Raw genomic sequence first — 27,771 nt, 5'->3', positions numbered from 1 at the left:
TACAGGCACGCTTCACCATGCCCAGCTAATTTTTGTACTTTTAGTAGGGACAGGGTTTCACCATGTTGGCCAAGATGGTCTCGATCTCTTGACCTTGTAATCCGCCCGCCTCGGCCTCCCAAAGTGTTGGGATTGCAGGCGTGAGTCACCGCACCCGGCCAACAATTACACTTCAAGGAGATGGCTCCCAAGAAACACTCCTGAGTTGAACCTAGCCATAGAAGAAAAAGACTTGAGTACATTTGGAAAGGAGAGATGCTGAAATTTTGAAAGAAAAAGGGAGGGGGGATGGTTTCTCGTCCCTTATTTTCCGCAGGGAAAATTAAACCCTATGTATAATTTGTATATGCCCTTCCACCTGCATCATCTTTCCCACCGGCAGGCTCCTGTTCATTCCCAAGGCTCCACATCCACTTCGTGCTTGGATTCCGCCCAGCCCTTCCTGTGCGGCCGCATCAGGAAGGCACCACCCATTAGGGGCTCAACGCGCCCCTCCAGGCCACAGAGTCAGACCTCCGTCCTTTCAGCGGCAGGGGCAGATTACGTAACTCCAGTCTTCTGGTCACTAAAGGAGGATAACAGAGGGCGGTCGAAAGACTCCGCTGACGCCTCAGGACATAGCGCGGTCGAGCCCCAGGACCCTAAAGTCTACGGCCCACCGCACCCCACCAAGCGACCGCCCGCGGCAGAGTGACGTAATCTGCCCCAAACGCTGTGGCCCGGGCCGCGCACGGCTTCGGGGCGGGACTATGCGGTGACGTCGAGGTGCGCGGCGCAGCGCGCGGCGTCAGTCTTGGCTGGCGGCGTCTGTACTCCATACTCCGTACTCGCCGCGGCTTGGTCTTCTGCAGCATAGTCATCCACCGCAATCCTGGGCCTCACGTGTTGCCTGACCATTCCTGAGCCCAGGTAGGGGTCGTGGGGGATCGGGTTGAGTGGCGGGCGGCGTGGGAGGCTGGGCCGCAGTGAGTGGGGGCACCAGTAGTTCTTGGAGCCCAAGCCTTCACTACACGTGCTACTTCCTCGCAAGACGGGGTTGAGCGCGTTCGGAACATTTTCCCCGGAGGAGACTCGGGGGTTACGTGATAAGTAACCTCGTGCTTCTCTTTCAGCAGAGAAATGGGGCTTCTCCTGCATGACGTGGGTGGACCCCAGTGGGCGGTATGAGACGTGTGGTCTGGAGGGACCTCACCGGAAGGCATGGGGTGGTGTGTAGACCTGCCTCAAGAGAGGCTGTAGAGTGGGCCAGGCGTTGCATGGAGCTAGAGCTGAATAATGGTTCAGAGGCACAAGCTGGAGCTAACTACATTTGTTCCCTTCTAGGTGGGAGCCTTGGCTGAGGTGATGGTCTCAAAGTGGAAGAGCTTACTGTCACAGCAACTGTTTTGCAAGATGCCCCGGTAAATCACGTTGCAAAGACCCCAACTCTGCCTTCCTGGAACTAGGCCTGCGTTTTCTCTGAACCATTATTTCATGGGGAAAATGAAATCTACTTCATGTGTCCTGTCTTACTTACTCGTTCAGAAGTGATTTCTGAGCCGTAAGATACATGACAGAGGCCGGGCGCGGTGGCTCAAGCCTGTAATCCCAGCACTTTGGGAGGCCGAGACGGGCGGATCACGAGGTCAGGAGATCGAGACCATCCTGGCTAACCCCGTGAAACCCCGTCTCTACTAAAAAATACAAAAAACTAGCCGGGCGAGGTGGCGGGCCCCTGCAGTCCCAGCTACTCGGGAGGCTGAGGCAGGAGAATGGCGTAAACCCGGGAGGCGGAGCTTGCAGTGAGCTGAGATCCGGCCACTGCACTCCAGCCTGGGCGACAGAGCGAGACACTGTGTCAAAAAAAAAAAAAAAGATACATGACAGAAAAATAAAGGGGAAAAGGCTGCATTTATATTAACTACATGATGATAAATAAGGATGTTTCTGGTCACAGTGAAGAGCCATGCTAGAATTGTAGTGTCATAGAATAATGTGGAAGTTTAGTTCGTGTTGTCTGATCTATTTAATAATTTAGTAAGTTTATCTCTTCCAAGACACCTTCCCTTCTTCCTTAGCCAGAAATGATCTTTCCCTGAGAGTCATCAGTAGCTCTGGGCTCCTGGAACCAAGCTCAGGTGCCTAATTGAACTCTGTTCTCTTCCCACAGCCTCCAGCAGGGACTGGTGCTTAGTGAGAGTGGGCTGCCAGATTCCTTGAGTGTGGGGGATTTGGGTGAATGAGGGTAGCAAGCCTCCAGCGTGCTTGGGTCTGCGGTGACCCTATGCATTCCTTCAGTGCTTGCTAGAACAGTTTTGAAACGGTTTGAGGCCTTGCTCTGCTCCATCCAGAGCAAGGTTATAGAAATTTCAGACAATGACTGGCTCCCTCCTGGATCTGGTGTCTTGTATAGAGCTGGGCCTTATATAGATCTGCCCCATCTAATGTGGCAGCCACTTGGTATGCATGATTAAATTTAATTTAATTTTCACACTAACCACATTTCAGGCGGTCAGTAGCCACAGGTGGCCAGTAGCTACCATATTGGGCCGCACTGATTAGAGGGCATTTCTGTCGCTGTGGAAGTTGTTTTGGACGATGCTAGAGTGAAAGGTAAAGGGAATTCTGAGTGTTTGCTATGCTCCAGGCTCAGTACAAATTTTATTTTATTATACACTTAAAGCAAAAGTCTTTTAAAAGTTGAGAATGAAGCCAAGAGAGGTGGTAAGGGTAGGAGTTGAAACAGTGGAGAGGAATAACAGGGAAGAGTCCTGCCCTGAGAGACTCATGAACAGGATATTTACAAGGCAAAGCAAAGAGAACCAAAGTCTCAGTTCTGCAGAGGGGCTGAGTGCCCCAGGAGCTAGTGGAGGGTGAGGTCAATGTGTACTCATCTTAAAGGAAAAACTCATGGAAGAGGAAGGTGCTAATGTTGAACACCTATTTTGCCCAGACCTCTTAATTCTTGTTTTAAATATTTGAGGTATCACCATGAGGTTGTGTTTAAATTCAGTACACATGAGGGGCCCAAGGTCCAGGGTTGCCCAGCCACAAACCAGCAGATCAGGGTTTGATGCCAGGCCTCTCTCATCCTGCAGCCTGAGTGGAATATAGAAGCCGGTGGGAAGGAGATGGATGCCTTCAAGTTCTTGTCTTGGTGTTAGGTGTGTTAAAGAATTGACTGGGGGTGCCGGGCGCGGTGGCTCAAGCCTGTAATCCCAGCACTTTGGGAGGCTGAGACGGGTGGATCACAAGGTCAGGAGATCGAGACCATCCTGGCTAACACAGTGAAACTCCGTCTCTACTAAAAATACAAAAAAAAAAAAAAAAACTAGCTGGGCGAGGTGGCGGGCGCCTGTAGTCCCAGCTAGTCCAGAAGCTGAGGCAGGAGAATGGCGTGGACCCGGGAGGCGGGGCTTGCAGTGAGCTGAGATCCGCCCACTGCACTCCAGCCTGGGTGACAGAGCGAGACTCCGTCTCAAAAAAAAAAAAAAAAAAAAAAAAAAAAAAAAAAAAAAAAAGGATTGACTGGGATGGGAAGAGTGTTGCTGGCTTGGGCATAGCACAAGCAGCACAGCTCCTGTGTTCCTTTGGGTGGTGGGGTCGCCTCTCTTAAAGGTAGAGGCTTCCAGCTGATTCTGTCTTTTCAGGCCAGGAACAGTTGCTGAACACCCCAGGCCTGCTGAGGTCCCTCCTTGAGTCTCGTGTTCAAGCAATCTTGTGAGTAAAGCACTGGCTACCCCTTTTCCTTATTATCTTTTCAAGGATGTTTGTGCAGCAGACAGCCTTGGAACATACAAGGTAGTACCTTCTTCCAGAGCAGAGAGCAGGCATTCTTGCTGTGCGTTATGAAAGGGTAGAGTCCTGCACTCCTTTCCTGTAGTAGTCCAATGGCCTAGGCAGGTGCCTCTGACTTCCCTATGGGAACTGGGGCTTGGGAGGGTGGTAGAAAATGCTGATGCTCTGGCTATTGCTATTGCTTTGAATAATCAATGATCCCTTGTCCCTAATCGAGGAATTTTGTATTTTCTACCAGTGTCCATGAAACTGGGAGGCGACCTTGTTAGCTGCCAGTTCCTGACAGCCACCTCTCACCAGTGGCTCCACTCTGTGTCCCTGACCCAGCACATGGCACAAGAGTACCTGCCATCCCTCAGTGTTTCTACAGCAGCAATCCTGAGATGCCGGAGCTAGAGGGGACCTGACCTGAGAGAAGATACCTTCAGTGGCTGCTAGGCTGTTCCTTGGAACCTGTGCAGGGGTAAGTGTGCAGGAAGGTCTCACCTAGCAAGTCACTTCACTCCTGTTTTATTTAGAATCACCTGGCTAGAAAAAGTTCAAAAACCATCGCCTTATTTTGATCTTCCCGTATTGTAAGTCAGGTGATTGAATCCCAGAAAAGTTCATTGTCTTTGAGCTCACAAGACTATTTTGGGACAAACAGTTGTCTAGTGTTTGGACTCATGAACCCTGATTCTTGGGGGTGGTATTTTACTGCTTTTGTGATTTGGTTTCAACATACATAGTCTTTTCTCTGGAGTAACCTTAGGTCAGTGGCCAGTGTTTCAGTCCCTGGAAAGGGCATGGGCTGCCACTGAGGTTGGTCACAGGCCTCTCAGCTCATGGTGGGAGTGGGTTCAGGAGTTGGTAAGTAGGGTTCAGTTCTCTTGTTGCCGCTGATGGCAATAGGGGTTTGTAATAATCCCTAGTTGTGTCAATTATGTCACTTAATTTTCACAACAGGTCTGTGAAGTGTTTCTCATCTCATTTTTACAGATGAGGCCTGCCTGTGTTAATACATCTGCTGATGAGTGGAGCTGAATTTGAATGCAAGTCTTGGCACCTTAATTGAGCAAGTTTGAAACCTTGTTTGCTGCCCTTCTGGAAGGAGTCAGGAATTTCCAATTCTGGGCCTGGCCTATGGGTCTGACAGACCTCTGGCCCTAGGTTTGGGTGCCAGGTTCTCTGTTCCAGAATGAGAAGCTTTGCTGTGCACCAGGACCTGGGCCCTTCTGGTATCTCCTGAATGAAAAACAAGGGCTATTTAATAAATATGGATTTAAATATGTGATTTAGTCCTGCCTCTTCTTTCCATAAGCAAAGATAAGGAAGACCCTGTGTCTTCTTGAAGGAGTTGTCAGCTAAGTCCAAGGGATCCCCAAATACTTCACCATTCTCAATGGTCATGCTTGTAGATAGCCACTTGGAACTCTGATCACCTTATGTGCATGTGCCACCAGTTTCAACTGACAGTGGCAAACTGCGGTGAGAGTTCACAAGCCAAGGCCAACTGGCTGAATTCTGCAGTAGGGTGGTGATGCACAAAGGCACTGTCATCAGGAGCCTTACCTTGAGATCCTGAGTGGTTTCCAGGAACATCTGATGGTTGGCTGGATAAGACATTCTGTCTCTTTAGATCGTCTTAGGTATTCACCTAAGCATTCAAACAAGTTACAGAAGTAATACCCTTAATATGTGTGATGTGCCCCAGGTTGGTGTTGGTGATGTTGTCAAGGAATGTTGCAGCAGGCCAAGGCCTGACAAATAGAGCCATTAAAGTACCAGTGACTTTTTTTTTTTTTTAATCTGAGACAGAGTCTGTTGTCCAAGCTGGAGTGCAGCGGCATGATCTCAGCTCATTGCAACATTCGCCTCCCAGGTCAAGTGATTCTCCTGCCTCAGCCTCCCAAGTAGCTAGGATTATAGGCGCCCACCACCATGCCCAGCTAGTTTTGTATTTTTAGTAGAGACAGGGTTTCACCATCTTGGCCAGGCTGGTCTTGGAACTCCTGACCTCGTGCTCCACCCACCTTGGCCTCCCAAAGTGCTAGGATTACAGGCGTGAGCCACCGCGCCCAGCCCTTTTTTTTTTTTTTTTTTTTTTTTTTTTGAGATGAAGTCTTGCTCTGTCATCCAGGCTAGAATGCAGTAACATAATCTTAGCTCACTATAACTTCCGCCTCCTGGGTTCAAGCGATTCTCCTGTCCCGACCTCTCAAGTAGCTGGGATTACAGGCATATGCCACCACGCTTAGCTAATTTTTGTATTTTTAGTAGAAATGGGGTTTTACCATGTTGGTCAGGCTGGTCTCAAACTCCTGACCTCAGGTGATCCATCTGCCTTGGCCTCCCAAAGTGCTGGGATTATAGGCGTGAGCCACCGCACCCAGCCTCCAGTGACTTACATTCAATTTACTACTGACAGTGAATGGAAAAGCACCCAAAGGGGCCTGCAACAGGAGGCACAGCATCTACCCTTGTTGAGGAGCCAATTCTAGACTGCAGCTGAGCAGATTGTCTAGTCTGCAGCTATACCATGGGGGGAGTGGGGTATGAACCGGAAGCCTCACATCCCTGCTTAGAAAAAAATCCCAGGAGACAGCAATTCCTGATAGCCTCCCAAAGGGATGGAACAGGGAGTGGAGCTGGCCTTATGGCAGTGCCTCTCAGGCCTCCACCCTCAGTTCCAGAAGGTTTTGGGAAACCCTTCAAAAGCACCAGCCCAAGAGCCTGGAGGTGGAGAGGAGACCACACTTGTCAGAACTTGGAAGGACTGAATGTGAATTTGCCTAAGAGGAGCCCCAGGTCTGGCCCAGGGTGGAGCCAGAGGCTGCCCACTTACAAATTTGGGGATTTTTCAGGCTCAGTTGAGCTGTGTGGCCTATGGCCTCTGAGAGTATGCGCCTTGGTAGAGCCATTCCCCTACAACTAGCCCAATGGTAGCACCTCAGATGAGGTAAAAAAATTTTAAATACAAATACTAAGTTATGGTACATTGTGTAGAGCTGAAAAAGCAACTCCCCTGAAAGGGGACATTTTTCTGGGGCTGGGGATTTGCTGCAAGGTCAGCACCAACAGAGCACGCCTGGGATTTGAAGATTGCATCGTGGAGGGTGAGGGCAAGGGGACTGTAGATGCAGCAGTAGGAGCCTTGGTGTTGGGAGGTATCGTGAAACTGATCCGGATGAGATAATGAGAGTGAAACTCACCAGGGCCAGGATGGTTTCCTCAGCTCCCTCCAGGCTTGAGTTGGTGGTGGCCCCTCCTTGCTGTCCTTCCATTAGGAGCCTCTGCCTTTGTTTATCTACCTGTTTTACCAGTCAGACCCTGTAAGGAGCATGCCCTGGGGATGCCCTAGCAGATAGAGCTACCACTTGTCCTGCCTTCTGAGGACCAGGCCGTGACTCTGACTGACTGGCTTTGCCTGGGGTTTGAGTAGGACCCACTGAATTCAGTGCTAGAAGGGCCCAGAGGTCTGTTGACCCAGGAGGGAACTTCCTTTGCAGTGATGTCATCTTGGCCTCAGTTTTAATAGATGTAAAACGAAAATAACAGTAACTCCTACATGGGTCATGAGAATCAAATGAGGCAATGCATGGCAAATTTGTGCAAACTACCAAGGAAGGACCAGGGTCCCAGCAACCAGCAGCGTCTAAAGCAAGGGCAGGCAAACTCCTCCTGCTGGCCAAATCTCTGAGCTAAGAGTGGTCTTGACATTTTTAAGTCATTAGTGGCAGGGGGGAAACCCAAAATAGTATGATTACGTGACAGATGAAAAGTTTGCAAAGTTCACATTTCGGTGTCCTTAACGTTTTCCTGGAACACAGCCATGTTGGTTCCATTGGTTGGCTTGACTCCCTGGGGGTTGGGGAAGTGAAACTGAAAAGGGAGATGAGCTGGCAAGAGTCTGGGTGAGAATTCCCAGACTTGAGTGTAGGTTTGGGAAACCCTTCAAAAGCACCAGCCCAAGAGCCTGGGGGTGGAGAGGAGACCACACTTGTCAGAGCTTGGAAGGACTGAATTTGAATTTGCCTAAGAGGAGCCCCAGGTCTGGCCCAGGGTGGAGCCAGAGGCTGCCCACTTACAAATTTGGGGATTTTTCAGGCCAGTGGTCCCTTATCGCAGATGGTGCATGACTCAGTTTTATTAGGTACTTGGATACTTTCAGTTTTATCAGGAATGCTTTCACTTTAAGGTATTTGAGAGAAAAAAATAACCTTAACTTGCCTATCCGTTACTTCGAAGTTTGAAAAATGGGATGACTGAAAGACAATAGTTAAAATAGTGCTTACGAGTACAACAAATCTCAAAGGCAGCACATGAATGACTGAAGTTTGGGAATTCTGGAGTCCGCCCTCTGACCTCCCTGTATGAGGGCAGGGGTGAAAGAGAAATGTTCCCAGTCTATTTGTAGGATGAGCGAGAACTGTGTCCATTTGACCTTTGATGAGAGAATTGCCCCAGTGTTCTTAGAGGACCTTTGATGAGAGAATTGCCCCAGTGTTCTTAGAGGATGGGTGTGACCTGCCCCAGTCTGTCCTGGGATGAGAAAGAACTTTCCCCAGTCTGCCTAGAGGCTAAGAGAACTGCACCCCTCCCACTTCTTTCAGGAGACGGGCACCCAGTGTCAGGAATGCAGTGTTTGGAGATTTTGGCCACTCCCCAAATGCAGCCGCTCCCCAAATGCGCTGCCTCATCTTCAAAGTGCAGGGACAGCAGCTCTGAGATGAGGTCCCCAGGGCTCCAGGCACATGCCTGGTCCTCACTGGGTTTATGGGGGATCAGCTGGATGCAAGTACAAGGCAGAGGACAGTTAGGGGTCCCACTGAAGGCCAGCCCTATGCAGAGGATGCTCTGGGGTCCTCCGTCCCTCCCCCGTGGTTGGGGTGGGGAACTGCAGTGCTAGGACCACTGGTCCTTGGCAGGTTACACAAGAAGCTTTGCTCATCTACACCCCAGTGTGGCCTTCACACTTCAAAGAAGGCTGTTGCCCCCACCCCAAAGGCCTGGATATTAGGATCTTTTTTCATTTTTGTATTAATGTACAATGTACATACAGTAAATTGCATCTAGTGTTCAGTTCTGACTTGACAGACACGCACAGCCGGGTAACCAAGATCACGTCAAAAAATCTTTTAAACTCCCACAAGTGACTCTAACGTGCTACCAGGGTTGGAAACCAACCCACAGAGTCTTGTCTCCTGCTTGTGGGTGGAAGGGAGCTTCCAAAGGAGGCCAGCAAAGAACCCTCCAGAGCAGGGAGGACCCAGCATCCGGCCCCTCGGCCCTGGCGTGCAAGCAGGTCAGACCGTTAGGCACAGCCTCCCTGTGGGGCTCAGGGACAGGAAGCAGGGTTTAGAGCACCTCGAAAGGGAAGGAGTGGCAAGTGGGGAGGGCAGCCCCTCCCAGGACCAGAACCCACTTCCTACTTTACACCAGCACTGGAGGAGGCTGGTGAGGCAGGGCGGGGGCGGTGGGGCCTCCCCAAGCCTTCCCTTCCCCTTCCCCTCTCTGTCACTGTCCTGCCGGCAGGCACAGGAAGGTGAGGCAAGGTGTTTCCAGCCGGCAGGATGGAGGACGAGGAAGGCCCTGAGTGTGGCAAACCTGACTTCGTGCTTTTGGACCAAGTGACCATGGAGGACTTCATGAGGAACCTGCAGCTCAGGTAGGCCCAGGGCAGGAGGCGCTGGCTCCCCTCCTCCAGGGTCTCCCACCTTGCATCCTCACAGAGACCTGAGGGAAAAAGGAAGGCATGCTGCTGTCCAAGGGAGGGGGCAGTGGCATACACCCACCCAGACCCGATGGGGCCGAAATGAGCGCCTCAAAGCACAGCCCCAGGGGACGGGAACAGACAAGGAAGCAACTGTCCCTGTCAGGGCTGGCAAGTCAGCACTGGATCTGCCCACCACCCCAACCCACCCCTGCCTCCCACACAGTCCAGGTATCTTCTGCCCCTTCTTTCCTGCCCGAAGGGGCCAGGGCATGACACTTCTTGGACAGATAGGTACCAGGCACTCTTTCCAGCAGGGACCAGGGGCACCTCTTTCCAGCCACTTCCCAGCCAGTTTTTGATGCTCCCTCAATGCATCTCATGGGGCCAGGCCATGGGGCCTGGCCTGAGCCCTGAGGACACTGAGATGAAGCAGGCAGCCTCCACCCTAGGGTCCAAACATTCCCACCAGGTTGAGGTGACATTCTTTTGGGGTGCAAGGAGTATCACAGGACACAGTTGGTAGAAGCGGTATCGGAGCTCAATTTACCATCAAGGAGGGCAGGTGGAGGGCAGGGAGAAGCCCGGGAGGTGGGGGCATGGCACAGTAGGGTGGCCATGCAGGCAGCTGGGTCTCATGCCAGGACTCTCATGGAGGGGCAGAAGGCTGCCTGCTGTGTGCTCAGGAAGCTCCCTGGGGAGAGCCTGGGGACCAGGAGCCCCACTAAGCACAGAAGTCAAGAGACCACGAGCCTGGCCCAAAGAGAGGAGGGCTAGCCAGGAAATGAGCTAAGCCTTTGTGTGCATTGTTCTACCTCATTCTTATAAAATGAGCTTATGAAACACTGTCCTCTCCATTTTGGTGATGAGAACACTGAGCCCTGGAGATGTGGGTGACTGGTGCCCTCATCCCCAGCTTGTGGGAGGACAGGAGCTGGGCCCAGGAAAACCCATGTCAGAGGTGGTGAAGAAAGAGGAACCTCAGGACAGGCCCACCCAGGACAGGCTGCTGGGAGACAGGGCCATCCAGGGAAGGGTGGGTACCACACACGAAGGGGAGATGGGTCTGAGGGGCAAGCCTGCCAGTCCTCCTCCCAGGGGCAGAAAGGTCGAGAGAAGGGCAGACATCCACCCACACTGGTGATCAATTTTGTGAAGGGAAGGGTCAAGAAGTCTGAGGCTGTGCCAGGGGAGAGGCAGCAGCCACTGGCCACAGGCTTGGGGGTAGGGGGTGCAAAGACAATGACATCAGGTGCTGGACACTGTTGCCCCAACCCCCTCCCTGTCATCTGGGTGGGGCTGGGTGGGGTCCCCTTTTGTCTTTGGGTTCCCGCCCAGGCCTTGAGGCAGGAAACAGCCGAGGAGGCCCCTCCTTTCCCTCCCAGCCCAGTCACTCCTTCTCAACCCCATCTCCCCATCTGCCCTGTGGGGTTCACCCCAGGAGCCAGCTCTGACTCACAGCGCCCAGTGCAGTCTTGGGCAAGTCTGTTTCCTTTGCAAAATGGGTGGTCATGTTTCCAGTGACCTTGGGACCCCTGGGGAGACCATTGTGGACTCTAAACTCTATGCCGCAATGGGGACAGGCTCTGAGTGGCTCAGCTCACCCAGGACGGCACCAGGGAGACACAAGGTCAACACCTGCTCCATTCTTGCTTCTCCTCTCTCAGGCCCTTGGGGTGGGAGTGCTGGCCTACTGGGGCCAGGCCCTGATATGGGCTCTGGTGAGAGGCCTGTGGGTGCCTGTAAGCCTGTCAGTGCTGAGGCCTGTCTGTCCCTGCTGTGTCCAGGTTCGAGAAGGGCCGCATCTACACCTATATTGGTGAGGTGCTGGTATCCGTGAACCCCTACCAGGAGCTGCCCCTGTATGGGCCTGAGGCCATTGCCAGGTACCAGGGCCGCGAGCTCTATGAGCGGCCACCCCATCTCTACGCTGTGGCCAATGCCACCTACAAGGCGATGAAGCACCGGTCCAGGGACACCTGCATCGTCATCTCAGGTACCTGTCCCTGCAGCCAGGCTCCCACCCTCGACATCTTCATTTGTGAACATTTGGGAGGGCCATTAGAGCATCTCCTGTGCCCTGTGTCCTGATGGGGGCCCTAGGACCCCATCTCACCAGTCTTAGGGGTGTGAGTGGGCATGGGGAGCTGGGCTAAGAGATCGAACCTGGCTGATTCTGTCAACTCTGGTCTTTCCGGCAGGTGAGAGTGGGGCAGGGAAGACAGAAGCCAGTAAGCACATCATGCAGTACATTGCTGCCGTCACCAACCCAAGCCAGAGGGCTGAGGTGGAGAGGTAAGCAGCAACGGGCAGCCCTGGGCCTCAGCATGGCAGGCCAGGGACCTTGGTGTGGCAGGAAGGACTGACTCTGGGGAGCGAGAGATGGCAACTGGAGTCTAGCTCAGGTCAAGTTCAGCGGGAATTTGGGAAGTTTCCAGATAACGCCAACACACCTGGAGGTAAGACAGGGTGACCCATGCCAAGGACCTCTCCTTGGGTGGATGAGACCCAGCCAAGGGACCCAGGCTACCAGCTGGGCGGAGGCAGCAGCCACAGGTAGGATAAGAAGAAGTGCAGCAGAACCCAGAGATGCTTGAAATGGCTCATGGACAGGGCAGCAGGCGGATTCCATGGAAACTTGGAGAAGCTGGCAGGCCCTGGCCAAGATGGCCAAGCATGCCAGGTGGCTGTGTGGGTGGTGGCCAGGAGCCTTGAAACCAGTAAACCTGTTCCTTATGGAAGCAGCTTCCTCTGTCAGCGCCTGTCTCTTCCTGTCAAGAGGCAGTGAGATGGGATTCAGGGGGACAAGCAATGTCGGTTCCTGAGCACATATGGCCAGCATCACTGCCCACCCCTGTAGCTGGAGGTCTAAGGCCCAATGGTCAGAACGGCCCCTCCTCACCAGGCTGCAGCTGAGGCCTGGGAGGGGAAGAGGTGGCTGTGAGAAACAAGGACCTCAGTGCTACACAGACCATGCCAAGCACAGCCAGCCTGGCAAGTGCATTTCCCAGCCTCTCAGAGGTGAAGTGACCATCATACAACCTCAGAGGCAACACTGGGCGAGGCCAGGCCATTGGCTCCCTCTCAGCAAGTTCAGAGGAACCTATCCTGAGATGCTGTGATTTCTGTTGGGAAGACTCGGGGGCAGGGACAGCCTTCCCCAGATAGGAAGTCTTTGCTTTGAGCCCCAGCCCCTCTGCCCCGACAGGGTCAAGGACGTGCTGCTCAAGTCCACTTGTGTGCTAGAGGCCTTCGGCAATGCCCGCACCAACCGCAATCACAACTCCAGCCGCTTTGGCAAGTACATGGACATCAACTTCGACTTCAAGGGGGACCCGATCGGAGGACACATCCACAGCTATCTACTGGAGAAGGTGGGCAGGTGGGCTGAGGAGACCTCCATGGGGAGCCCTGGCTGAGAACCATCCCAGGCCTGGGAAGGTACCCATCCCAACAGTGCAGCCTAGGAGGGCTGAGCTCTCTCTCCCTGTGGCCCTTCTCTGGGCCTCAGTGTCCTCATAGTCAGGACTCTCTGACCTCCACCTGGGAACGCTCAGATGGGGTCCCCAGGGTCAGACTCCTCCCCAGGCCTGAGTCCATCTGCCCCTCTCTCCTCAGTCTCGGGTCCTCAAGCAGCACGTGGGTGAAAGAAACTTCCACGCCTTCTACCAGGTAAGCCCTGAGGGTACGGGGAGGAGGAACAATGGGGTGGGGAAAGGGAGGGCAGCAAGTTGGGCCAGCTTGTGACCCGTCTGTCACTACCCCAATTCCCCCTCTCTGCCCACTCAACCCCACCTAGCCCATCATCCTCACTCCCCACCACACTCACCCCAACTAGTACCCCACACCCCACAAACAAGAGGGTGTGAGCTTATGGGGAACGAAAGCAGGATGTCCCCTTTATCTGAAACACTTCCAGATGAGGGCTCTCTGGGGCCCATAAAGTGTCTCTGTGCACAATAAGCTCCCCACTGAGGTGGGCGTCCCCACAGGCAGTGTCTCTAGTGGTATCAGAGCTCAACACTGAAGTGGTGCTCCTGGGGACACGGGTATTGACTCTGAGCACCTCTCTGAGATAAGTGCTCCCAGGAACTATCTCCACAAACTCTGACATCCCACTGAGGTGGGAGCTCCCTGGAAACAAAGTGTCTCTGCAGTCTCAGAGCTTGACACTGAAGTGGAGCTCCCTGGCACACCAGTGGTGTGTTCGCAAACTGTGGGCTGCCCACTGTGTCCTCTGGGACACTGGCAGTGTTTCCACAGACTCCGAACTCCCCCACTGAACTGGGAGCACCCTGGGACTGGGGCAGTGTCTCTAGGGACTTGGAGCTCCCCACTGAGTTAGGAGTTCCCTGCAGCACAGACATGGTCCCCACAAACTCTCAGCTCCCCAGTGCAGTGGAAGCCCTCTGGAACACAGCAGTTTCTCCACAGAATCTGGGCTACCTTCTGAGGCCCGAGCTCCCTGGTACACAGGCAGTGTTTCCATGGATTCTGAGCTTCTTACTGAGGTGGGAGCTCCCTGAGACAAGCACAGTATCTCATAGACTCTGTGCTCACCGTGAGACAGGAACTCCCTGAGTGGCAGGCAGGGTCTCCAGGGACTGTGAACCGCCTGCTGAGGTGGGAGCTTCCTGGGATGCAAAAAGTGCCTTTAAGGACTCTGAGCTTCCATGGCGTGATGCTCCCTGGGACACAGCAGTGTCTCCACGACTCTGACTTCCCACTGAAGTCACACTGTCTGGGACATGGCAGTGTCTCTAAGGACTCTGAGCTCCACTGAGGTGGGAGGCCCCTGGAAACTGCAGTGTTACCAGTGAGTCTGTGCTGAGGTGGGAGCTCACTGGGAAACCAGCAGTGTCTCTGTGGACTCTGAGCTTTCCTTGAGGTAAAAGCTCCCTGAGACACTGGCAGTGTCTCCACAGACTCTGAACATCCCCCTGGTGGGAGCCGCTGGGAACACAGAGGGCATCTCCACAGACTCTGAGCTCTCACTGAAATGAAGCTCCCTGGGACTCTGGCAGGATCTCCACAGACTCTTACCTCCCCACTGAAGTGGGAGATTTTGGGACATGGGCAGGGTCTCCATGGACCCAGAGTTCCCCCATTGAAGGGGAGGTTCGGTGGAACATGGGCAGTGTCTCTAATGACTCTGAGCTCCCGGCTGAGGGGATTGCTCCCTGGGACGTTGCCAGGGTCTCCACAGACTCTGAGCTCCCCATGAGACGGGAGCTCCATGGGATTTGGGCAGGGTCTCCATGAACTATAAAGTCATCACTGAGGTGGGAGCTCCCTGGGACACAGAGAGTTTTTTCAGACTCTGAACTCCCATGAAATGGAGCTCTTTGGAGCATGGACAGTGTCTTTAAGGACTCTGAGCTACCCACTGAGGTGGGAGCTCAGTGAGACACATGAAGCAGTGTCTCCACAGACTCTGGAATGCCCACTCAGGTGGGCTGTGTCTTGGACACAGGCAGTGTCTCTACCAACTCTGGGCTCTGCTCTGAGGTAAGAGCCCCCTGGGACAGGGACTATATCTCCTTGGACTTTGAATTCCCACCAAAGTGAAGCTCACTGGGACAGTGGCAGCGTCACTCCACGGATTCTGAGCTCCCACTGAAGTGGAGCTCCCTGGGAATCAGGCAGTGTCCAAGAACTCTGAGCTCCCCTGAAGTAGGAGCCCTCTAGAACACAAGGTGTGTCCACACAGACTGAGCTTCCATGAAGTGGGGCTGTCTGGGACACTGGCAGTGTCTCTATGGTCTCTGAGCTCCTCACAGAGCTGGGAACTCCCTGGGATATGGATGGTGTCTCCATGAACTCTCCACTCCCCTCTGAGGTGGAAGCTCTCTGCGACATGACCACTGTCTTTGTGGAATCTGAGCTTCCCACTAGTGGGAGCCCCTTGGGACATAGGGCAGCATCTCCACAGATTCTCTGGAATAACAGCAGGATCTCCACAGACTCTTACCGCCTCCAGTGAAGTGGGGACATAGGCAGTGTCTCCATGAACTCTGAGCTCCCTGCAGAGGTGGGAGTTCATGCAGCGCCGGTCGTATCTCCACAGATGCTGAGCTCCCTAGGACATGGGCTCTCCCTGGGTGGAGAGCAATGTCTCCACAGAACCCATGCTCCCTACTGAGGTGGGAGCTTCCTGGGACAGGGGCAGTCTCCAGTAACTCTGAGCTCCCACTGAAGTGGAGCTCCCTAGGATTCTGCAGTTTCTCCACAGATTCTTACCTCCTCACTCAAGTGGGAGGTTTTGGGACTCGGGTGTGTCTCCACATACTCTGAGCTCCCCAATGAGGTGGGATCCCTCTGGGTCTAGGGCAATGTCTCCACAGGATCTGAGCTACCCACCAAGATGAGGTCTGGCACAAGAATAGTGTCTTCATGGTGGAGTCATAGCTCCCACTGAAGTGGAGCTTCCTGACCCACTGAACAGCTGAATGGGGAGCTCGCTGGCACACAGAAAGTGTTCACACTGTCTGACCTTCCCCCTTGTTTGTTGGTTCAACACTGGAAGGAAGCACAAGTCTGTTTGTTCTCCTGCCCCTGTGTGTGTACGGGGGGACATCTTGGGAGCTTATTTGTCTAAAGATGTCTGTGTCCTCTAGTTGCTGAGAGGCAGTGAGGACAAGCAGCTGCATAAACTGCACTTGGAGAGAAACCCTGCTGTATACAATTTCACGCGCCAGGGAGCAGGACTCAACATGATTGTGCACAGCGTGAGTGTGAGGGGCACCAAGGGCTCAAATTGGGCTCAGTGTCAGGGCCTAAGTGTGGTGGCAGGGAATGGGCAGCACTCAGCACAGGCCAGGGTAAAATGAACTGCTTGGGTGAGTGGGGAGGGTGCTCGGGGTGGAGGAAAAATGGCTGATGGAGGGGACAGAGTGCAGGGGTGAGCAGGTGCCTAGGCCAGAGGAATCAGGGTTCAGGAAGGGGACAGGGGAAAAGGGTGAGCAGGTGCCTAGGATGGAGGAATCAAGCCTAGAGGACAGGTGTCCTGGGCCCAGGGTGGTTTTGGAGTGATGAATCCCTTCTACCCTAGGCCTTGGACAGTGATGAGCAGAGCCACCAGGCAGTGACCGAGGCCATGAGGGTCATCGGCTTCAGTCCTGAAGAGGTGGAGTCTGTGCATCGCATCCTGGCTGCCATATTGCACCTGGTGAGCCTGGCTCAGAAGCCTGGGAGGGCTACCTCCCCACAGGGGTTTCCCAGTTGGGAGGCACCCAGGGAGGAGGAGACTGGCTGGAGATTCCCCAGCAATGTGCTAGGCTGACTGCCTCTCCTGCAGAAGCTGAGCTGCTTGAGTGATGAGCTCAGTTGGTACGTGGTCCAGACCCCACTCTTAGGGCCAGGGCAGCCAGGCACAGTAAAAGCTGAGCATCATGCAGACTGCCTCTTAGTGCAGTCATGAGCTGTGTGGCTTTGGGTGCATTTACTCAGTGCCTCTTGGCCTCAGTTTTCTCTAAGGGGCATGAGGAGTAAGTTATGCAGGGTTCCTCTAGCTGCTGGGAGGATGCAATGGGGTCGGTCACATACCATTTGGACTCGAGACCTTGGCAAAGACTCTGGTGTGCCCGTGCCCCCTTCCCCCAATCTCTGGCTGTGTCTGTGCCCATGATGAGCAGCTGACCACGCTGGTCTGAGAAGGAGCTATACTCTACCACATCCATGTCCCCTGTTTTCCTTCCTCCTTTCTGTCCAAAGTTGTCCAGGCTCCTTTGGGACATGGAGCCTGGACTGTTCATGGTTTTCCCACCACCAGGGAAACATCGAATTTGTGGAGACGGAGGAGAGTGGGCTGCAGAAGGAGGGCCTGGCAGTGGCCGAGGAGACACTGGTGGACCATGTGGCTGAGCTGACGGCCACACCCCGGGACCTCGTGCTCCGCTCCCTGCTGGCTCGTACAGTTGCCTCGGGAGGCAGGGAACTCATAGAGAAGGGCCACACTGCGGCTGAGGCCAGCTACGCCCGGGATGCCTGTGCCAAGGTACTTTGGGGCAGGCACAGGGAGGGAAGCCCAGGAGGCCTTCATGGGGGAGGCCAGGCCAGAGGCAGCAGGAAGTAAGGTGTTCCTATCTCCTAGGCGGTGTACCAGCGGCTGTTTGAGTGGGTGGTGAACAGGATCAACAGTGTCATGGAACCCCGAGGCCGAGACCCTCGGCGTGATGGCAAGGACACAGTCATTGGTGTGCTGGACATCTATGGCTTTGAGGTGTTTCCCGTCAACAGGTGGGTGGCCAGCCAGCCACATCTCCACCTCTGATGCCCAGTGGCTTTGCCCACTTCGTCCTGGAAAGCTCAGCTGGGGCTGGGCAGCAGGAATGTCTGGGTTTCTCCCAGCTAGTCCCTGGGCCCAAGGCTCATGCCTCCCAGGCCTGCCTCACCTGCACCATCTGGCCATTGGTGCCCTGATGGAAGGCAGAATTACGGGGCATGAGTAATTCCTGGTTGTGACTCCTAAGTCCACTCCAGAATGCGCATGCAGGAGGTGTGGGTAGGGTAAAGGAGGAGTCCAGCGCAGGGATGCATAAGCCACAGGGAAGCCATATGGGGTGCTGGCACCAGAACCCTTGATGAACATTAGCAGAGATGTTTGGGGGAGTAGCCATCCATTACCATGCACACCACAAGCAGCGACCTCCCCTCTGAAAGGCCCACCCACCCCCAGCTTTGAGCAGTTCTGCATCAACTACTGCAACGAGAAGCTGCAGCAGCTGTTCATCCGGCTCATCCTGAAGCAGGAGCAGGAGGAGTACGAGCGCGAGGGCATCGCCTGGCAGAGCGTGAGCACTGTGGCCTGGAGGGAGGGCAGGCGGCAGGGTGCCCATGGGGAGGGGCCCGGGCTGGCCTGGCAGGTGGCTGAGTGTGGGGCGGAGGAGGGGAGGTGCCCTGAAAGGCTTTGGGAGCCTCCCTGCTGGCTGCCTTTGCCCCAGGTTGAGTACTTCAACAACGCCACCATTGTGGATCTGGTGGAGCGGCCCCACCGTGGCATCCTGGCCGTGCTGGACGAGGCCTGCAGCTCTGCCGGCACCATCACTGACCGAATCTTCCTGCAGACCCTGGACACGCACCACCGCCATCACCTACATTACACGAGCCGCCAGGTGCCCCCGGCTGTCCCAGCACCACCGCAGTGGGCTGGTGGGACCTGCCCCACAGGCACCACACTGCCCATACCTCGTGGGGACTGGGTGGGGACCCAGCTTTGGTGCCATTGTCGTCACTGTGGCGACCTTCTCTGTCCTGGAGGTGGGGAAGCAGGGCTATCCCCTCATACAGACCCCCCACACACCTTTTGTGCCTTGACCTCAGCCTGTCCCCATAGCTCTGCCCCACAGACAAGACCATGGAGTTTGGCCGAGACTTCCGGATCAAGCATTATGCAGGGGATGTCACGTAAGGGCCCTCTCCCCCCCATATCCCTGGCCTTCCCACAGGCACCATGGCATGTGTCATGGAGCAGGAATGCTTCAGGAGAGTGGTTGGGAGACAGGTGTTATGGCCCCTTCTGCCACCCCCACCCCTTTAAGACACTGAAAGCATGCCAGACAGCAGATTCACAAGTGACGAACCGGAAACAGGGTTTGAGGATAGTCGTTAACCATGGCTGCATTCTTCTGGGAGCCTTTAAAAAATACCCGCGTCTCATGTCTGGGCCCAACCCTATGCCAGCATCTGTGGGGTGGGGAGCTGCAGGCTGATGAGGTGGGAGTGGGGAGGGAGCAGAAGGTGCAGAGTGGGCCAAGATTCTACATTTCTAACAAGCTCCCAGGTGAGGCCTCTCTACCATACTTGGACCACGCTCCCAGTGCCAAAGCCCAGGTGTCCTTCAGAGGTTGTCATGATGGCTATTAATTTATGTGCTGCTTGCCGCATCCCAAAACGATTTAAGGTGACTCACAGCGAGGTACAAGTGTTTCATGAGAACTTCTCAAGGAGAGGAAATAGAGTAGATGATGACGACAAAGCAGCCCAATATCATCTACCTGTATCTGTTTGCAAAATCTACGCCCTGCCTGCATGAGGTGGCTCATGCCTATAACCCCAGCACTTTGGGAGGCTGAGGTGGGTGGATCACCTGAGGCCAGGAGTTTGAGACCAGCCTGCCCAACATGGCGAAACCTCATCTGTACTAAAAATATAAAAATTATCTGGGCATGGTGGCACATGCCTGTAATCCCAGTTGCTCGGGAGGCTGAGGCATGAGAATTGCTTGAACCTGGGAGGTGGAGGTTGTGGTAAGCTGAGATCACACCACTGCACTCCAGCCTGGGCAACAGAGTGAGACTATTTCTCAAAAAGAAATAAAATAAAATAAAAAATAATAAAAATCCAGTCCCTGAGGCTTCACAGGTGCTGCAGTTGGAGCCAACATTTAGCACTGACATTTCTAGCAGTCCAAGAACTAGACAGTGATTCTGAGGCTCTCAGTGCCCACAGATCAAAATAGGCCCAGGACTCAGGAGTTCCTAGTTCATAGTTGTAGTCGCTGATGTTTATCAAAACTCGGTAGGCACTGTTCTGAGCAATTGATGTACACTGAGGCACAGAGAGGTTGAGTGGCTTAGGCAAGGTCACACAGCATGCATGTGGTAGATGCAGGACTCAGTGCTAGAACATTTGACTTCGGAGTTGGGGGCTTAACCACTCGATTCATCTTCCAGGAGAGAAATGTCTCCTGAAGGAGGGAGTCTTAGGTGATGAAAGAGAAAGCAGGTGTGAAGGGGAAGGAGAGGAGCCAAGGCAGAGGGAGGAAGAGAGACTGACCTATGGGAACAAAGGCAGATGGGAAGAGAATCATCTCTGCCCTGGGGGCTGCTGGGGTCATCAGCACTTTGGCCTGGCAGCCCCCACCCCTGCTCCCTCACCAGCCCTGGCTTCTGGCAGGTACTCCGTGGAAGGCTTCATCGACAAGAACAGAGATTTCCTCTTCCAGGACTTCAAGCGGCTGCTGTACAACAGGTGAGCACGGCTTGCTGGGCACCATAGGGAGGGCCAGGGCCCTGGGGCCCCAGACACTGTAGGGTCAGGCATTGACTAGCATCAGAACAGGGGTGGGCGGGGCTGCTCTCCCTGAGGATGGCTGGGAATTCGGCCTGTGTCTGCAGCACGGACCCCACTCTACGGGCCATGTGGCCAGATGGGCAGCAGGACATCACAGAGGTGACCAAGCGCCCCCTGACGGCCGGCACACTCTTCAAGAACTCCATGGTGGCCCTGGTGGAGAACCTTGCCTCCAAGGTATGTTCCACCCCTCTCCCACTCTGGCTGTTCTGGATCCTTCTCTCTGTGCCCTCAGTGCCAAGTAGGGTCCCAACCACCTCTGTACACCATAGTGGTGGGGGGAGGGTTCTTGTCCTGTCTGTATGAGCCACATCTGCTCCAGCAGGGGACCCCGCCTACTGCACAGGTGAGATGTGGGGCCTTAAGGGCTGGGCTGAGGCTTGATCAATCATGGGGAACCCAGGCTTCTCCTTGCCCCATTGTCTCTTGAGCAGGGAGGCGTTTGAGGAGACCCTGTTGGGAGACTGGCTTGACCCAGCCCAGCTCTTGGCAAAAACCCAGGATTCTTCTGGCAGGTGGGGCCAGAGAGACAGGAAACACAAGCTTTCTTGGGGAGCTTTGGGTCCAAAGTCAGAGGGGGAACAGGTGAAGGGTCGGGGAGAGGACATGTTAGCGTGAGGTGAGCTTAACAACAGAACATCCAGAGATGTCAGCCCCTTTTGGAAGGAGAGAAGGAAGGCAGATGTGGCCTGCTCCTGCCTCTGCCACACCCACCTGCCCAACCAGGGGCTGGAACCTGGCTCTGAATCTGGCCTTGCTGGCCTCTGCCCAGCACTTAGGACTTCCAGGGCCCTTGTTCTGCTGATTACCCTTGTTTGTTCCTGACTCTCCTCCTGGCCTGGGACCTTGAGGGGTTGATGTGGGGCAGGGTGCACAGTGCTGCTGGCGCAGACCCTCTCCAAGTCCCCTCTGTCCCCGCAGGAGCCCTTCTACGTCCGCTGCATCAAGCCCAATGAGGACAAGGTGGCTGGGAAGCTGGATGAGAACCACTGTCGCCACCAGGTCGCATACCTGGGGCTGCTGGAGAACGTGAGGGTCCGCAGGGCTGGCTTCGCTTCCCGCCAGCCCTACTCTCGATTCCTGCTCAGGTACTGGTACCTGACACCCATCACTCCATGGGCCGTAGTCCGTGTGTGGAGTCCAAGGGGTAGGAGCAGAGGGTCCCCAGTCAGCATGTCGCAAACATCGATACAAGCAGGAACCAGCACGCTGCTGGCCTCAAGACACCAAAATATCTGGGAGAACATGTGTGTGAGCACACGCATGTGGGGACACACAGGTGGGAACATGGGTATGAGAGCTGTGTGAGGACATGTATGTGAGGACATGTGTATGGGAAGACACATGTGCACAGGTGTCATAAGTGCTCCAGGAACACACTCTGTATCCCTGCCATCTCCCCAGGTGTGGGGTGGGCAGGGTGGGCTCCATGATCTCTCCCCGAGGCCTGGGTCACACTGTCCTGTCCTGTGGTGACAGGTACAAGATGACCTGTGAATACACATGGCCCAACCACCTGCTGGGCTCCGACAAGGCAGCTGTGAGCGCTCTCCTGGAGCAGCACGGGCTGCAGGGGGACGTGGCCTTTGGCCACAGCAAGCTGTTCATCCGCTCACCCCGGACACTGGTCACACTGGAGCAGAGCCGAGCCCGCCTCATCCCCATCATTGTGCTACTATTGCAGAAGGTGAGGTGGGCAGGGCAGGCAGACATCCACTATGGGGGTGGGGAAAGCTTGTGTCCCAGGGGCTACAAACACACTTGTAAGTTTCACAGGCGTCTCTGCTTGATGGAGACAGGCCAGAGAGTGTTTAATAAATGCTTAGGGCCAGGTTTGGGGCTAAGGGTTAGGGCCTGGCTGAATTTGACTGCGTATCCCATCCCGCCTGGCCCACCCAGGCATGGCGGGGCACCTTGGCGAGGTGGCGCTGCCGGAGGCTGAGGGCTATCTACACCATCATGCGCTGGTTCCGGAGACACAAGGTGCGGGCTCACCTGGCTGAGCTGCAGCGGCGATTCCAGGCTGCAAGGCAGCCGCCGCTCTACGGGCGTGACCTTGTGTGGCCGCTGCCCCCTGCTGTGTTGCAGCCCTTCCAGGACACCTGCCAAGCACTCTTCTGCAGGTACTACTCTCAGCCCATCACACTTTCCATTCAGCCAGCATCCACTGAACACCTTGACCCATTATCCCTGGCCTGCAGTGCCTGGACAGGAGACATACCAGCCCCCTTAATAGGTGGGAAGGTGGATGCTGTGCCACATTAGCTGACTGCCCGTGTCCCCCAGTTGGTGCAGAGTCCTGACCATGTTGGGTACTGTGGTGGGCATTCAAAGTCCAGGGCTGCAGCCTGCAGGGGGGAGCCCGTCAGGGCTGGGAAGTAAGGGGATTCTGCATCTGAGCGGGGTCTTGAAGGCCAAGCAGGAGTTCTCCAGAAGGATGGGCACAGAGCATGCTCAGAACAGGAGGGCGCTGGGCGGCTGCTGGTCTCTGGGTCACCTTCCAGGAACAAGCGTTAGGCACAAGGGTCCAAGACCAGAGAAGCCGGCAGAGGCTGGGACATAAAAAGCTGGCAGCGCCAGGCTGAGGTCTTGGCTTCCTCCATGGAGAAGGGGCTCAGCGAGCACATGAACACATGGCCAGCATCTGTCTGACTGCATGCCCTCTCCCAGGTGGCGGGCCCGGCAGCTGGTGAAGAACATCCCCCCTTCAGACATGGCTCAGATCAAGGCCAAGGTGGCCGCCATGGGGGCCCTGCAAGGGCTTCGTCAGGACTGGGGCTGCCGGCGGGCCTGGGCCCGAGATTACCTGTCCTCTGTAAGTGCCAGGCGAGTCCAGGGCTGCCGGGGGAGGTGGGCTGCCAAAGAGGGCTCTTGGCTAACGCTGTGACCAGGTCCCCTCAGATGTCCTCTCCCAGGCCTGGGGTTGTCTGAGGCCCTGCACCTCAGCCCCTACCAGAGCTCTGCAAGGTATCAACCCGGATTTCAGGAGCAGTGGCCTTCCGGGGTTGGTGTGGATGACAGGAGGGCCGGGCTCAGATGCAGCCTAGAAGTCAACACAAGAGGGCTCTGTGCCCTCAGGAAATCCAGGGCTGCTCAGCTCACGCACATGTCTGTGTGACTCAGTTTCCTGAGATGAAGGATAGCTATGCTGATTCACAGAGAGCTGCCATCAATTGAGTCTGGTCGCATGACTCAATCCCAAGCAGCGCCCCCTCCCCTCCATCTGTCCTCAGGCCACTGACAATCCCACAGCATCAAGCCTGTTTGCTCAGCGACTAAAGACACTTCGGGACAAAGATGGCTTCAGGGCTGTGCTCTTTTCAAGCCACATCCGTAAGGTTAGACAAGGGACAAGGATGGCTTCAGGGCTGTGCTCTTTTCTAGCCACCTCTGCAAGGTTAGAAGCTGGTGCAGAGTTCTGGGGGGGCACTTGGGAGAAAATGGAGGCAATCCCAGCCCAGGCCCAGCTGCTCTGACACTCCCGAAACTGTGGACAGCGGGGAGGGGAGGCAGTAGGGACTGCCGGGGCAGCACCAGCCTGGGCCAAGCCACCTCTCCCACAGGTGAACCGCTTCTACAAGATCCGGAACCGGGCCCTCCTGCTCACAGACCGGCACCTCTACAAGCTGGACCCTGACCGGCAGTACCGGGTGATGCGGGCTGTGCCCCTTGAGGCGGTGAGCATCGTGGGCTGGGGGTAGTGTGCAGCATCTGTGAGGGGCACTGCTGGGCTTCTCAGAGTCCTGCGTCAGTCTTCTCCCCACTGTCTACCTGTGATGGCCCAGACCATCCTAAAACTCAGCGATGGTAGCTCCCGTGCCGAAAACCCTGCAGTGGCTTCCCACGCCCACAGAGTGAAAGGTCTCGTCCTGTGATCCCCACCAGCCCAGCGACCATCCGCCACACTCTCACACTCTAGCCAAGCCAAATGGTCCCTTCTCCCAACTTGTGCCCAACTAGGGGTTCTCCCACCTGGGCATTCCGGGACCTGAGTCCCCGCCACAATGTCAGGACCTCCTGTGGGATACAGTCCCGGCCACTCTGGAACCTTCTGCTGAGCTCTGTGGCCTACTTGCTCCCTTCATTAGCAGTTGCTGTTCCCATAAATTCTCTTTCCCACAGGACGGGGGCAGGGATCAAAGCCAGGCTACCTCGGGGTCTCCCACAGTTTCAGGGGTCCCATGACTGTCCCAATAGAAAGGGCGGTGAGTGCCTCTCTGTCTAACGCCGCAGCCCAGAGCCGGAGTGGTTGTTTAAATGTAGTGAAAGTGACCTGGAACTAAAAACAGCTCCTCCAGGCAGTAGCACATGCAGGGGCTCAGCATCCACAGGTGAGCAGCGGCGGCCCTGTTGGACAGCAAGGATCTAGAACTATCGGTCCTGGAGAAAATCCTATTGTGCAGCGTCCCGCCCAACCTTCCCCCTGTCAGCAGGGTCCTGAGAGGGAGGAGAGGGTGGTGGGGGGCTGGTGGCCCTGGCGAGGGCGGCTCTCCCCGGGTGCGGTTGGGGGTTCGGGAGATGCTTCCTGGGGAGGGGGTGAGTCCGGTTAGGCTGGGGTGCGGGTTGAGGCGGCTGCACCCTAACCCCGCGCTCCGCTCAGGTGACAGGGCTGAGCGTGACCAGCGGAGGAGACCAGCTGGTGGTGCTGCACGCCCGCGGCCAGGACGACCTCGTGGTGTGCTTGCACCGCTCCCGGCCGCCGCTGGACAACCGCATTGGGGAGCTGGTGGGTGTGCTGGCCGCACACTGCCAGGGGTGAGTGCGGGCCGGGCGGTGGCGGGCACGAAGCCCCGACCGCGCGGCCGCCCTGACCTCTCCTCCTGCCGCAGGGAGGGCCGCGCCCTGGAGGTTCGCGTCTCCGACTGCATCCCGCTGAGCCAGCGCGGGGCCCGGCGCCTCGTCTCGGTGGAGCCCAGGCCGGAGCAGCCAGAGCCCGATTTCCGCTGCGCCCGCGGCACCTTCACCCTACTCTGGCCCAGCCGCTGAGCGCCCGCACCCGCCGCGCCCCGAGGCCGCGGATTGTGCGCCCCGCCCGCGCTGCAAATAAACCCTCTGAATCAACCCGCCTGCTCGCCGCTCCCGCCTCACCCGCAGGGTCTCCGGCCGCCTCCTCGGTCAGGTCCACCCGCGCCCCACTCACCCGCTGGGGCCCCGACTACAGGATGCCCGGCGCGCCGACGGGGGATAGAAGCCCGAGCTCTCGGAGTAAGCTCTCTCCAGAGGAAGCAGTGCCTTTGTGCCCCAGCCTGCCCGGTCCACGCAGTGGTCCCCTGTTCCTCTCCACAGGGCTCCTGGCCTTGTTCCTACCCGGCCACTGGGGAAGGCTTAGGGTTCATCTTCAGGCAGGGCTGGGGAGTACGCCTGGAGACAGAGCAGCCCCGAGAGCTGTCACGGGATGTGCTGCTGAGCCGCCGCCGTGGCCCAGGGCTGACGCTATCCCAGCCTCGAGCTGTCCCTGTCCCTGTCCCTGCTGGAAGTGGATGTCTGAGGCGCTGGGACCGACCTCTGGAGCCTGGTAACTGTGGGACAGGTCCTGCAGCCAGAACTCCCAGCCTCCGGGAGCAGGGCCTGTGCTCTTGGAAAGACCCACAGGGAAGCCTCGGAAGACACCTGCAGCCCCCGGGCTGACCACCCCTTCTCCAGGCCATCCCCAGCCTCAGCCTTCAGCAGCTCCTCCAGCCCCTCAGGGGCCCTCATGGAACCAGGCCTTCAGCCTCTCAGCCCTCAGACCCTCAGCCCTCTGCCTCCCTCAGCTCCTCAGCCCCTCAGCCTCCCTCAGCCCCCTCAGCCCTCAGCTCTCTCAGCCCCTCAGCCCCTCAGCACCCTCAACCCCCTTCAGCCCCTCAGCTCTCACCCTCCTTCAGCCCGTCAGCCCCTTCAGCTCCTCAGCCCCTCAGCCCCTTCAGCTCCTCAGCCCCTCAGCCCCTTCAACCCCTCAGCCCTGAGCCGGCTCAGCTCTCAGCCCCTCAGCCCTCAGTTATCTCAACCCCTCAGCCTCTCAGCCCTCAGCCCCCTCAACCCCTCAGCCCTTAGCCCCCTCAGCCCCTCAGCCCCTTAGCCTTCATCTCCCTCAGCCCTCAGCCCTTTCAGCACCTCAGCCCCAGGCCCCTCAGCCCTCACCCCTCTCAGCCCTCAGCCCCCTCAGCCCCTCAGCTTCTCAGCCCACAGCCTCCTTCAGCCCCTCAGCCCCCTCAGCCCCCTCAGCCCCTCAGCCCTCAGCCCCTCAGCCCTCAGCCCTTACCCCCCTCAGCCCTCAGCCCCCTCAACCCCCCATCCCCTCAGCCCCTCAGCCCCCTCAGCCCCTCACCCCCCCTCAGCCCTTTCAGCCCCTCAGTCCCTTTAGCCCCTTCAGCCCCTCAGCCCTCAGTCTCCTCAAACCCTCAGCCCCTCAGCCCCTTAGCCCTCGTCTCCCTCAGCCCTCAGCCCCCTCAGCCCCATAGCCTCCAGCCCCTCAGCCCCTCTGCCCTCACCCCCCTCAGCCCTCAACCCCCTTAGCCCCTCAGCCTCTCAGCCCTCAGCCTCTTTCAGCCCCTCAGCCCTCAGGTCCCTCGGCCCTCAGCCCCTTAGCCCTTAGCCCTCTCAGCTCCTCAGCCCTCAGCCCTCAGCCTCCTTCAGCCCCTCAGCCCCCTCAGCCACCTCAGCCCTTCAGCCCCCTCAGCCCCTCAGACCCCTCAGCCCTTTCAGCCCCTCAGCCCCTCAGCCCTCAGCCCCCTCAGCCCCTCAGCTCCCTCAGCCCCTCAGCCTCCTTAGCCCCCTCAATCCCCTCAGCCCTCAGCCCTTTAGCTCCTACCTTTTTTCCATCAGTTGGTGTTCTCTGTGCCCCCAGAGCTGTGCTCTCCTCCTTCGTATGTGTCAACCTAAATTCAGAGAGCACCCTGGCTTGATTTGCCACTTTGTTGTGTGGGCAGGTTCGCGTCTTGCCACTTTGTTGTGTGGGCAGGTTCACGTCTTCCAGCAGGGCCTTTGTGTGGCATATGACAGTTTGGCATATGACAGTTTGGGACATCCAATCTCTGTACTTTCTGGGGCCTCTCCTGTTGAATGGCCAGGCACCTGCAGGTGCGGGGGCTCAGGGTCACCTCCGGCCTACAGGTCAATGTCTGGCTGCTCCTGCCCTGGGGAGGGCAGCTGACTCCTAGCCCAACCCAAAAGCCCCCAGAAACCTCCACGCAGCCAACTCCGGAGTCTGTCCCTGGCTTAAGTGAATTCAGGATGGGCCAGGCACCTCC

The 27,771-nt window shown here is 56.3% G+C and overlaps 1 protein-coding gene, 2 long non-coding RNA genes and 1 other non-coding gene across 4 annotated transcripts; 3 read left to right on the top strand and 1 right to left on the bottom strand.

Moving 5' to 3' along the window:
* The first annotated feature begins 500 nt into the window (after positions 1 to 500).
* Positions 501 to 5,045, top strand: LOC105494226 (uncharacterized). The gene is made up of 5 exons (XR_011622353.1): positions 501 to 909; positions 1,324 to 1,400; positions 3,630 to 3,699; positions 4,016 to 4,240; positions 4,756 to 5,045. It is a non-coding gene; the product is annotated as an uncharacterized lncRNA (long non-coding RNA).
* LOC112428951 (small nucleolar RNA SNORA9) lies at positions 2,226 to 2,358 on the top strand. The gene has a single exon (XR_003021027.1). It is a non-coding gene; the product is annotated as a small nucleolar RNA SNORA9 (small nucleolar RNA).
* A 4,141-nt stretch (positions 5,046 to 9,186) lies between the features above and the next one.
* LOC105494225 (myosin IG) lies at positions 9,187 to 25,603 on the top strand. Its single transcript, XM_011762515.3, has 22 exons — positions 9,187 to 9,424; positions 11,257 to 11,465; positions 11,671 to 11,764; positions 12,678 to 12,843; positions 13,088 to 13,141; positions 16,087 to 16,197; positions 16,521 to 16,637; positions 17,241 to 17,465; positions 17,562 to 17,707; positions 18,147 to 18,261; positions 18,412 to 18,582; positions 18,804 to 18,874; positions 20,366 to 20,440; positions 20,587 to 20,719; positions 21,464 to 21,630; positions 22,022 to 22,229; positions 22,442 to 22,665; positions 23,213 to 23,357; positions 23,776 to 23,880; positions 24,106 to 24,219; positions 25,143 to 25,297; positions 25,372 to 25,603. The coding sequence occupies exons 1-22, from the start codon at positions 9,330 to 9,332 to the stop codon at positions 25,526 to 25,528; spliced, it is 3,057 nt and encodes a 1,018-aa protein (XP_011760817.1). The 5' UTR covers positions 9,187 to 9,329; the 3' UTR covers positions 25,529 to 25,603.
* LOC139362862 (uncharacterized) lies at positions 23,352 to 26,170 on the bottom strand. Its single transcript, XR_011622352.1, has 3 exons — positions 26,046 to 26,170; positions 25,683 to 25,903; positions 23,352 to 23,585 (listed from the first exon to the last, which is right to left on the bottom strand). It is a non-coding gene; the product is annotated as an uncharacterized lncRNA (long non-coding RNA).
* Positions 26,171 to 27,771: the final 1,601 nt, after the last annotated feature.

The sequence above is a fragment of the Macaca nemestrina genome, chromosome 4 (assembly GCF_043159975.1).
Source record: "Macaca nemestrina isolate mMacNem1 chromosome 4, mMacNem.hap1, whole genome shotgun sequence".
Classification (NCBI taxonomy): domain Eukaryota; kingdom Metazoa; phylum Chordata; class Mammalia; order Primates; family Cercopithecidae; genus Macaca; species Macaca nemestrina.
This window is presented reverse-complemented; position numbering and strand designations above follow the sequence as displayed.